The sequence below is a fragment of the Hyaena hyaena genome, unplaced genomic scaffold (genome assembly GCF_003009895.1).
Source record: "Hyaena hyaena isolate Hyena2069 unplaced genomic scaffold, ASM300989v1 scaffold_668, whole genome shotgun sequence".
Lineage (NCBI taxonomy): Eukaryota > Metazoa > Chordata > Mammalia > Carnivora > Hyaenidae > Hyaena > Hyaena hyaena.
Window position 1 is genome coordinate 100,103 of NW_024081301.1, and position 12,672 is coordinate 112,774.

General features: G+C 33.4%; 1 protein-coding gene across 2 annotated transcripts in view; it reads left to right on the plus strand.

The window, feature by feature from the left end:
* Positions 1-12,672, plus strand: part of KIF18A (kinesin family member 18A) — a 73,483-nt gene that overhangs the window by 21,142 nt on the left and 39,669 nt on the right. For both annotated transcript variants that reach the window (XM_039217096.1, XM_039217097.1), the window contains 3 exons: positions 1,356-1,518; positions 5,732-5,896; positions 10,071-10,192. In XM_039217096.1, the coding sequence (XP_039073027.1) occupies positions 1,356-1,518; positions 5,732-5,896; positions 10,071-10,192 (450 nt within the window). The remainder of the gene's footprint in view (positions 1-1,355; positions 1,519-5,731; positions 5,897-10,070; positions 10,193-12,672) is intronic.

Below are 12,672 nucleotides of genomic sequence, written 5' to 3' on the forward strand. Positions count from 1 at the left end.
TTCATCCTAATCAGTAGACCCCACCAACTAAAATAAGTCTGGACCGCAAAATTACAAAATTGACCAATATTTAACTATGTCCTTGGATAAAATGTTATTAAAAATCTGAGAAATTATCTTTGAGGATAACCTAAAGATGACTTATCAATTCATTTACTGGCATTAGCGTGTTGTAATATAATACAGTGGAATTGCAATGTCCGTACATACTTCCTATGAAATATTTATCAGTTTGACAAAACTGCAGTAAAGTCGATGTATTGTGGTTTATAGCCGTTCCCAGTAGAGTTTCATTAAGAACTACTGACGTAAATTGGCAATGTTTTTACCACAGATCCTCACAAATATATCTAGAATTCTAGCCGAGGAACATTTATTTTTAAATGCATATACTTTGTTACAGTTTTATTTTAAAGGCTTCACAGTTAATTTTTCTTTGAGAGTTTTGCCTGTATGTGACTATTTATATTGTTACTGTAGCTCAGACCTACCTGATTTGTGATTTAAAAACGTAAATATGTTTTTATAAAACTAGACTATTGCTGTGTCTAATGTTCTGCTGACCCTGGAGCATGCAGAATTGCAGGTCCCTTTTAGGCTTTTTATAGTTTTTCAGCTTGAGGTCTTTATGTATCTGGAGGTGCTGTGAATCAAATTCCCCAACTTTGATTCTCTAAATCTCCATTGCCTTTGGAGGAAAGACACTGGAGTGGCTTTTCTAGGTTTGCCACATTTCAAACTTGGTTGTTTTGGGTCCTGGCAGTGTCAGCTGACTCTTAGCCAGGCTGTAGGGGGTACCTAACCGTATGGTGTGTTTTCCCTGTAACAATTTCTGAAACTAAAAACTGGCTATCTCACTTTCCCTAGGGGGCCATGGAGGCACCATATGAACAGGCCACCCACTGCTTATTTCTTGCAGTGAGCCAACATCAAAACAACACACAATAATGTGTTGCTTCTGGGGCCTTGTTAATTGGAATAGTACAGGTCCAAATTATCATCCTTTTCCTACAAACAAAATATTTTATCTTTGCTAATAAGCAGCTGGATTACATAGAGAAAATAGAGTACATGACTTATATACCTATAACTTATGGATAGAGGCCTTATAATACCTACATCTTTTGATAACATGATCTACCTTGAAAGAGAAAGAATACAGTAAGAATAAAGTTAATATCCCTTTCCAAATATTTTGTAATTTAATAGGAAACAGTCACTCTAACTGATTTGCTGTTTGTCATTTAGTCTAATTCTATGAGTGATCTATATTCTTTTGTTCAATTATTTCTTTATGTAAACATTATAACATCACAAAATTAGTGAGATTCTGTAATGTGTTTTAATTTTGGTAGATTTCGAGAAATTCTGAACTGCTTGTTCCAGAATCGAGAAGAAATCAGACAAGAATATCTAAAATTGGAAATGTTACTAAAAGAAAATGAACTTAAATCATTCTATCAACAACAGTGCCATAAGCAAATCGAAATGATGTGTTCTGAAGACAAAGTAGAAAAGGTATTTATAATTAAATTTTAATTAATTTACAATTAATTAAAAAACAATTTTTTAAACTATGAAAATGACTATAGTCATCAGAGAAGGAATTAAAGGTCAAAGGAACATGCATATACAAAAAGAAAACAAATGAAACGTCCAGAAATTATACTTAAATTTAAAAGTTCACTGTATAGACATGAAACTAGGTAGTGCTTTAAATACTCTGCATGCATTAACTCAATTCTCAGAAAATATGTTATTATCCTCATAATTAAGATGAAGAAACCAAGCATAGAGAAGTCATTTTGCTCAAGGTCACACAGCTCATTGGTATCAGACCTATATGATCTGAACTCAAGCAAGTTGGTTCCAGAGCCTGTTATTTCTCTTCTTTTCTGCATGTTAGATACAGCTGAAGAGAGAATTAGGGAAATGGGAGATCTGAGGAAACAACATCAAATGAGGATAAAAATAGCAAATGTAGATAAGATGTTGTTGCATGAACGACAGACTGAAAAGTCATGCATTCTTCTAATAGTTCTGAAGGAGGTATATTAGTGCAAAAGGGAAAGGATAACATGCAGTTTCAGGCTTCAGATTTTCTAGGACTAATAAAGATGTTAGTAAGATGTAAGTTCAAGAACCATGAGTTCTAAACAGGATAAAAAATATATCCCTCAGGGCGCCTGGGTGGCTTAGTCGGTTAAGCGTCTGACTTTCGCTTAGGTCATGATCTTGCGGCTCGTGGGTTCTAGCCCTGCGTCGGGCTCTGTGCTGACTGCTAGCTCAGAGCCTGGAGCCTGTTTCAGTCTGTGATTCCCTCTCTCTCTGACCCTCCCCTGCTCACGCTTTCTCTCTCTCTCTCCTAGAAATAAATAAAACATTTTTTAAAAACATGTATTCCTAGGCATATGCCACTCCAGATCATCAAAAAGCAGAAAAATAAACATTTTGATAATTCTCAGTTTTGGTGTTCACTGATGATGAGCTTAATTTTATTTTTATTTATTTTATGAAATTAGTTGCATAGGTAATACATGAAGTGCATTTGCAAATTATTCAAAACTGACTCTTATAAGGGCACCTGGGTGGCTCAATCAGTTAAGGGTCTGACTTGGGCTCAGGTCACGATCTCGTGGTTCATGGGTTCAAGCCCCATAAAAGGCTCTGTGCTGACAGCCCAGAGCCTGGAGCCTCTCAGAATCTGTCTCCTCTGTGTCAGAATCTGTGTTTCCCCTGTTCACTCTCTGTCTCTTTATCTCTTTCAAACATAAGTAAATATTTTAAAAAAATTTTTAAAAACTGTCCTGTCTCTTAAAAAAAAAATTTTTTAATGTTTGTTTATTTTTGAGAGACAGTATGAGCAGGGGAGGAGTAGAGAGAAAGCGAGACACAGAATCCAAGCTGTCAGCACAGAGCCCAATGTGAGGCTCGAACTCACAAACCGAACTGTGAGATCATGACCTGAGCCGAAGTTGAACGCCCAGCCAAGCCACCCAAGTGTCCCAAAGCTATCCTGTCTTTTATAAATAACTTTTAACTCCTCTTAGACCACTACCCCAAACATGTTTCTCCTGTCCTACCTTCTCAAAAGTATCAATTCTGTATAAAAATTTTACATTTTTTAATGTTGAAAGCCATCAAATTTTAAACAGTGCTTTAAAAAACTAGCATTTCAGTTTTTTTCAGCCTATGAAATTGCAAACTGGTATGCTGAGAAATTAATCATAAAGTATTCATTAGTATATCACTGATGCCAGTTTTCAGTAGCTGATACACTATCAAAATTAGTAATTTACTTATGAGTATGCATTTATTATCCCTTATTTTATTGAAAATGCCTTTTTAAAAAAGTCACTTTATTAAGATACAGTTGACGTACCAAAAAATGTGAGTACTTATTAAAACAGAGTAGGGGAATGAGTTTGGCTGGATTTAAAAAAATTTTTTTTCTATTTTCATCTTTATTCTTCTGCTCAATAGGCTTTATTCAACCCAGTTACCTTTTATGATTTCTTACTTTTGGTCATTTTAATCTACATGTTTCAGTTCTTATAGCTCCCCTTAGGAGACTAGGGAAGCAATGGAGATAAAACTTCTTAAGCATATTGGTTTTGGTTAAATTATTGAAAAACCTAAGAAAACATCTATAGAGATGGAGATATTTTTGTTTTGTTTTTTATACACTAAGTGTCAAACTATAGTTTTACTAAACTGCTTGCTAAGGCAAGGAATTTTATATTTGTGTTGGACCCTCTCTAAAAGTGGTTTATTATCAGATGTGCTAAAAGAATCTCATAACATTGGTTCAAGCATAAGTGGTTCCATAGTATGGACTCTGAGATTAGAATTAAAGTGAAGCTCTTGGGTAACTTTATGGCCATATAAAGATAATCTGCAAATTAGTTTTAGGCACGTTAACAGTCCTTTTGCACAAAGCAATAGTAACACCTAAATTTTAGAATTATATGTTTGTTTTCACTCAAGAAGTTTTGAGTTTTGTATTCTGGGGATTTTGTTAATAAAATATGTTAAGTTCTTTTGAAACCTTAATAGGAAGCATTTAATGTCAGGGTTTAACATGCATATTTAAGAATTTATTCTCAGTTACTTATTTACTGTTTATTTCAGAACAGTAGGTCAGTATGAGAACCCTGATGGAAAGTGTCCCCATAGGGAATCATCATAGAGGATACATTTGATGGACATTAGAAGTAAAACCTCAAAAACATACATACTTTGCAGGGTTTTCAGTTAGGAACTTTTTGGTATTAAATTATTGGCTGCCATGAGAGCCTCAGAGCATTTCCTGCCCTGGTTTCTAAGAGTTCCTACAACATTTATAAATGTTAAAGCAAAGTAAAGATAATTTGATTTAACTGCCTTCCTCCAGGCAGGTACAATACTTTAATGTTCATTTTCAGGTGAGGTGACTACAGACCCACTGAGATTAACTTGCCTATGTTTTCATAGCTGCTGTATATAGCAGAAGAAAATCAAGAGGCTACATATCCTACCTACTAAGGTAGTGGCTCTAAACTTTTCAGGTCTCAGGACCTGTTCCTGTTTAAAAAAATGTTATTTAAGACCTAAAAGAGCTTTTGTTCATATGAATTTCATCTACCAATATTCCTATATTAAAAATTCAAACTGAGACTTATAAAAATCTATTTATATATTAATTTTAAAACCATTAGCTCATTGCACAATAACATAAGTAACATTTTAATGAAAAATACTGAATTATGTTTTCTAAAACAAACACAAAGAGGTAGTGAGAAGAGTGACATTGTTTCACATTTTTGCAAATTTCTTTAATGCTTGGCTTTCCTCCAAAATTTTATTAACATCTTTTATGAAAGATAGCAAGCAAGAAGAACTTAGCTTTTAAAGAGAGTAAGGTTTTTGACCAAGTTCAAATGTAGTCCATGCTTTTTTTTTTTTTTTTACTTTCATACAATTCCCTACTCCCCAAACCAGCTACTGGTGCTTGTTCCATAATCTATGGGGATCTATTGTCTGAGGTCCAGCCATCATATCTGATGATTTTTGAGTTCACTGTCTGTTTGAAAATAGCCCAGAGAGGTCAAGCTATTCTAGTCCCCAGTTCCCATGATAGTATGCAAGACCCTTGGTGTAAGAAACCAAAAGACCAGATTCATGCCTACATAAAACACCAAAACTATTCAGAATATCTGTTATGGGTCCTGAACCAATCATCAGGTAAGATCAGATATTTATAAGCACTCTGATAGAAGCTCTATTTTCTATTACTTGCACCAGCCCGTCTAAAAGCATTGTAGGCAAAATCAGAGCACAGTTGTTTCTTCACACCTTTTGGGTTGGAGGAAAGGCAAGTGTGGGACTTGTATCTGCTTTGATTTTGAGTAAAATCATGGGAATTGTATGAACTTTTCAAATGTAACATTTAAAGGAATGTATTGTAGCACACACACAAAAAAAGTTATAGTCTTCAGTTTGGCCAGTGTAATTCTTAAAGCCATAAACTCTCAACATGTAATTTTATAAAAATGACTCACAACTCAATTTCCTATTTTCCTACAAGCAGTAGTATTGTGGAGATTTCAAAGGGGAAATAGCTTTGAGTATAAAAGTATAACCTAACTTAATAGATTACAGTGGCACACATATAAGAAAATTTACTACTTTGCTAATATCACATACATCAGATGTAAAAATTAGACTTATTATTAACTACATTATTTTTCAGGCCACTTGCAGACGAGATCATAGACTTGCAATGTTGAAAACTCGTCGATGCTACCTAGAGAAGAAAAGGGAAGAGGAATTGAAGCAATTTGATGAGAATACTAATTGGCTCCATCGTGTAAAATCTGAAATGGAACTCTTAGGTCAAAATGGCCATATTCCAAAGGTACAGATGTGTTTATGTGTTCAGACTCATTTTGTAAGAACTGAGCTCTAAAACCCATTGTCTTTGTCATTGAGTAAATATCTTTCATAAGACAGCTATTGCTCCGTCTCTCTGAGATTTGACTCTTTTTACCATTTATAATTGAATATACCTTCTGCCTTGCTAATTGCCCATTAAATTTGCTTTTTCTGTACTTTCAGAAGAGTAAAGTTACTTTTAAGTAAAGTTACCCTTTAGCAATTGCTTCCTTTTATGAGGTACCTCTTAAGTTAGAATGAAGTAATCAAACTACCTAAAGATTCATCATATAGGTAATTTGTTTTAATACTTAATGTTTTGTGGAAAAATAGTTTTAAATGTAGTCACCCCCTTACCTGTATTACAGCTAATGAAAGCTGATTTTAAATCTTTATGTGTGGGTACTAAAGTGAAGATATTTCACCTAGAATGCCAAAGGATTGTAAAAAGTAGTGATGGGTAATGATTAATGCCTGAATCAGATAAGAATTGTGTTCACCCACACGGTTACAGAAATCTGACTTTACTGCCTTTACCAGTTAGGGCTGTATTTTGTTCCCTTTACAATAAGTCTTGGGAATATGCAGTTTATTCCCAATATAGCACCTCCAAAGTGTCATCATTATACTTTTCATTTCATAGTTGCCATGTCATTATTCCATCTGTAGCCTCAAGTTTACACTTGGGCCAGAAGAAGAAAGAAAGGGGGGATAGTAAAAGCTTTTCCAAAAATTCCTAGTAGACCTCTAATTGGCTAGAATTTTCATGAGGCTGTCCCTAGATATAAAGGAATATGTGAAGGTGACTCTTCTTGATGGACACATTATCATTCTGAACAAAATTAGAGTTTTCTTAACAAGAAAGAAGAGGAAAATGAATATGTAATAAGCAACAAGTTGACACCTACTACAAAGTAATTAATTTTGATCCAAGTACCTAGTACTTTAAAAGAACAACTTCTTTATACTCTTCTTTTTTTTTTTTTCTTTTTTAAAGGAGGGGTATCTAAAGTCTTTACTTTGGTGGTCCTTTTCTGAAATACACTACTATGTATTAGCTAATTGGTATCTAGTCCTGGAACTTTCACATTTCTAAAAAAAACACTAGACTGATTATCAATACAGGTAAAATAAAGCTCAGTATATTCAGTAACCAATGAATGCAAGTTGTAATGGTAATATTCAAAGATAACAATTTTTTGTTGTGATTGAAAAGATATCACCCAGTGCATCGTGATTAGGGAGATGAATTCTCTGGTTGACAACAAATAGCTATCAGTGGCCATCTGTTTAGCTTTATAGCTCAGACGAGAGGGAGAAGACTAGCAGAAGCAGTCAGTGATGACAGTCAAGGTAGTGAAAGGAGTAGTGAACAACAAGCAGCGGATACCATTTCCTAAAAAGAGAACCACAGACAAATAGAGATTCAGTAATTCTTTAGTGTGGAGATTAGTGGAGGGTCAGCCAACAACTTAATCTACACTTCAGCTATTCTACAAGTCTTCAATGTATGTTACTGAAAGCATGCCTGTCGATTAGTTCAGTAGATTAGGTATTAAGTGTAATACAAAGCATAATTTAATAATATTTTATAATATTTAATTGATAAAGCACTTTAGAATATTCCCTACAGAGAGAGAATATTAGGGAAAGGATAGACTTAAGAGTTGGAGTGGTTGGTCATTCTGTTCAGTAGTTGTATTGAATATCCCCTCTAACACTAATTGCATGATTTTGGACAAGTTGTGTAACTTTGTGTCTTAATTTCTTATCTTCAAAATATGTTTAAATGAAACGCTATATGCAAAGGCCTAGCACCGTGTAACACATAGTAGATGGTCAACAAATAATAGTAATAGTATTCTCAGCATCTGTAACATGGATGTCAATAGTGTCAGCTGCATTACAAATTACATTTTCTATTTTTCCTTCAGAACAGCAATTCTGACCTTTTTGGGTCATAGATGCCTTTGAGAATCTGATCAAAAAGCTACACAGATCTTCTCCCAGAGATTAGGGAGGTCACATTCATATAATTTCACTTTTTTAAAACTCATTTTTCCATTTATACAACATTAAGAGTATCTACTCTAGAAGCAAACTAAGGAACACTTTTTTTTTAATGCTGTATTCATATTAAGATGACAAAATAGACATATTTACATGACTTAAGAGGAGTAAGCAAAAAAAAGTGATTAATCAATAAACTATACTAGAGATTATTTAGTCTTAGGAAAGCTAACTTAAGAAATTCTGTGTAGGTCTGAGGTATCTAAATCTGTAAAGGCTCATCATAGAATGCAGCAACCTCCACCAGAGTGCTTACCAGAGCGCCCAAGCCATGTGCTGAGTGACAGGTTTTCTGAGAAAACAGCTGAGAGTCCTGGGCACAGAAATGTTTCTCATTCACAGCACAAGAGCCTCTTCTCTTGGAAGGCGGCAGGTGTCGAATATTTATAGTAGTTTTGGTTTTGTTTCACTTATTTGTAAGTTTTACTTATTTGTTAGAGTCAATGTATATCTAACATGGTCTTGTTTTCAAAATGATCGTTGTCAAAATGACAGCTATTTAGGATAGAATTAAAGTTTTTGCATTTACTTATTTATTTATGCTTTATTTTAAAATTGAGAAAAGACTCACATTGTAAACCTGGTTTCCCAAAAATGACAAGCTAGCCAAGGCCCATTGTTGACTAATATAATTATACAACCAAAGCTTGTCTTTTTTACAGATAAGTAATTCAAGAAGATAAAAGAATAAAATTATCAGAGGAAATATTTAAAGAAGGATTTTGTTTTGTTTGTTTTGTTTTTAAGAGAAAAGATGAAATATTTGGCAAATATGTTCAGACCGTTAGGATCATTGAATTTTCTAACTGGGAAAGACTATAGAGATCATCTAGTCAAGCTCTTAAATTTTAGGCAAGTAAATTGATCTCCATAAACACTGTATTTTTGGCTTAGGGTAGCATTTTTACTCTGGCTGAAACTATCTCTAAGACAACTCGACTTATAGGCCAGTGCTCTTACCATATCATCCTGATTCCCGAAAGAGGGTTTTCTCTAAAATGCATGCTATTCTAAATCATGTAAAGAAATAACCCCCAAGTTTACTCTGTCTCAGATACATTGAATGAGATTATTTCTAGTCTTCATGCCTACCACTGGCATAGGAAGTATTGAAAAAAGAAAATGAAAAAACAGTTTTAAGCTTTTAGATAATCTGGTTAAATATAGGTTGGGAAGGAATATTGAAAAGCTAAAATGGATCATGGGAATTGCTCCAAAAGGAAGTTTCCAAGCATAGCTTCCCTGCTTATGGGGTTCCTGTCTCAGCCCCTCAAATGTCCAAAATCATTTTCTTTCATTGTATTGAGTAAAATTTTCCCAGTTAAGGATTCTGAGAATGCTATTGGACTATCCCCATTCACTGTTCAGTGTGACCACATAGCTGACATTTTCCTGCTGAAGATTTAGTAGGCTTAAGGAAAGATGATTGATTTTAGGTGAGAACACTTGTACCTAAGCATATGAAGTTTAGGAAAATGGGCAGCTCCAAGACTTCATACTTTTGCTCTAGGGTGAAGCTTATACCAGATTGAGTGAAGGCAAGAAATTTTTATTACATGCAACTCCAGACACTGGACACTGGGGCTGTAACACTGAAATAGTTTTACACACCCCCATCCTGGTTCTGAACCTTACATTCTAGTATAAACAGTGAAACTATAAACAAATAGATAAATGAAATCATTACTGATCCGTGCTCTGGCAGAGACTATTGGGGATAGAGTGTCCATCTTTAAATATATTGCTCAGGTAAGCTTCTCTGAAGAAGTGACATTTAAGCAAAAACTGGTCCTATTCATGCATTTTCACAGCATTATCAACAAATTAGATAGACCAAGAAACTGTCATCAGAATAAAATTTGTTCTGAGTTCCTAACATTTAGTTTCTGAGAAACTTGAAACTTATCCTGCTTGTTATAGATCTCATATACCAAGATGTTTATTTTTCAAACTATTTCTAAACATTATCATTTTATATATAAAAAATTAAAATTACTGATACCAATATAAAATAAGTTTTATTAAAATTTCTTTAATTTTAACATTCTTAAAAGAATCTGAAGTATAGTTTGCATTGTTTTCCCCAGGAGCTCAGTAAAGATCTTCATTGTCACCATTTGCACCTCCAGAATAAAGATTTGAAAGCACAAATTAAACATGTGATGGATCTAGCTTGTCTTCAAGAACAGCAACACAGGCAGACTGAGGCGTAAGTGCATGGATTTACCTATTCTACAAATTTAAACCTTGTGGACCTAAGGAACCTGAAACAGAAGTTCTTTTCCATAAAATTGAGGGGTTTTTTGATATAGGATATATTATTTTTTAGTGTCTGTCAGCATCAGAAAGTATAGAGTTAGAAAACATAGAAAATACAAAATAGGTAGTTCTTTAACTAATATTTTAATGCTTTATAATAAAGTTTTGAAAGCATTTTTCTATAAAACTTAAATAAGCAACTACTTTGGGGGGCCTTTGGTGGCTCAGTCGGTTGAGCGTCCAACTTTGGCTCAGGTCATGATCTCATGGTTCATGGTTTTGAGGCCCGCATCAGGCTATGTGCTGATGGCTTAGAATCTGGAGCCTGCTTCAAAAAATTCTGTGTCTCCCTCTCTCTCTGACCCTCCCCTGCTCATGCTCTGTCTATCAAAAATAAAACATTAAAAAATTTTTTAAAAAAGCGATTACTATTAATACCGAATCCATTTTTAAGGAGATAGTTCTTAAGTATTCATAATTCCAGAGTGACTATTTTGTCATTAAAATGAAATTACTAAAAATGTATATTTTTTAACATAAATTGTCCCAATTTTTATGTTATGCTGTAGTAGCTCTCTTATGCTCTACTAGCTCAGTAGTAACATCTTTTGAAACATAATATTTTAAAAGTATAAGTCTTTATTTGTGTTACTTTGTATATGTCAGTCACCTCTTTAAGTATCACTTTCATGCTATGTAGAAAAGAAATTTATTTGTCTAAGGGTTTTCCACTAGTTTAAAATTCTGCAGTTCTAGTATTCTCAAATAACTAATTAATTTTCCACATTTCTCATAAGGGAAATCATATTAGGATAGTTATTTTAAAAAGAAGAAAAAGGAAAGGAAAAACTTTAGGGAGTTATTCTTCTGTGGATAGAAGTTCAACCTAATGACCCATACTTTCTACATCTCTACTTAGAGCAGACAATGAATATTCTTTTACTAGCAGTCAAACCACCTGTCAGAGTTAAAGTATCAAAGAAACCCATTAATTTATTTTACCCATACTGTATTTATTATATCAGACAAATAGATTAATAAATTTAAGGTAAATTTTTGTTTCAAAATGGACAAAAAGATTCTAACTCTCCAATTTAGCAAATTGGTGAGCCAACACATTACAAGCAGAGATAACAGCATTGTAGAAAGAGTATGAATTTTAGAGTTGGTCTTGAATTCTATTGTATATTAGCAGTAAATTGCATTTACTGCAATTTAAATGACATTTAAAAAATGAGGTGAACTGTCTTAGTCTGACTTTGTATAGTGAAGGCAAAAAAATGCTTTAATCTATATTTAAAGTGCTGAAAGAAAAAAATTTCCAACCAAGAAAACCCTACCCACCAACAAAATTATCATTCACAATTAAAGGGGAAAGATAAAGAATTTTCCAGAGAAACAAGAGCTAAAGGAGTCCATTACCATAAAACTGGCCTTACGAAGGACACTAAAGAGACTTCTTTAGGCTGAAAAGAAAGAACTCTAATTAGTAATAAGTAAATATATGAAGGTATAAATCTCACTGGTAAAAGGAAATATATAGTAAAGGTAGTGAATTAATTACTTATAAAGCTGGTAAGAGTTAAAAGGAGAAGTAGTAAAAATAACTCTAACTGTAATAATGGATATATAAGATGAAAAGATGTAAAATGTGGCATCAAAAACTTAAAATATGGATTATTATTATTTATATACATTACATATATTATTATAGATTCTATGTAGAATCTAAAAAACAAAACAAAAAAATGCCCTAGCCATAGCAATTAGACATGAAAAAGAAAGGAAAAGCATCCAGATTGGAAAGCAAGAACTAAAATTGCCACTATTTGTAGATGACATGACACTATATATACAGAAAACTCTAAAGACCACCAAAAACTACTGGAACTAATAAATGAATTTAGTTAAGTTGCATGATACAAAACCAATATACAGAAATCTGTTGCATTTCTATACACTAATAACAATATCAGAGAAATTAAGGAAGCAATCCCATTGACAATTGCGTCAAAAAGAATGCAGTACCTAGGAATAAATTTAACCAAAGAGTTGAAAGACCTGTACACTGAAAACTGTAAGACACTGATGAAAGAAGTTGAAGAAGACGCAAATAAATGTAAAAATATTCTGTGCTCTTGGATTGGAAGAATTAATGTTGTTCAAATGTCTGTACCACCCAAAGCAATCTATGGATTGAATGCAATCTCTATCAAAATTCTGATGGCATTTTTCACAGAAATAGAATAAAAATTCTAAAATTTGTATAGAATCATGGAAGATACCAAATAGCCAAAGCAATCTCAAGAAAGAAGAACAAAGTATCACACTTCCTGTCTGATTTATTTCCTTCAAACTATATTACAAAACTATAGCAATCAAAACAGTATGGTATTGGCTTAAAATCAAGTGTGTAGTACATTGTATGTT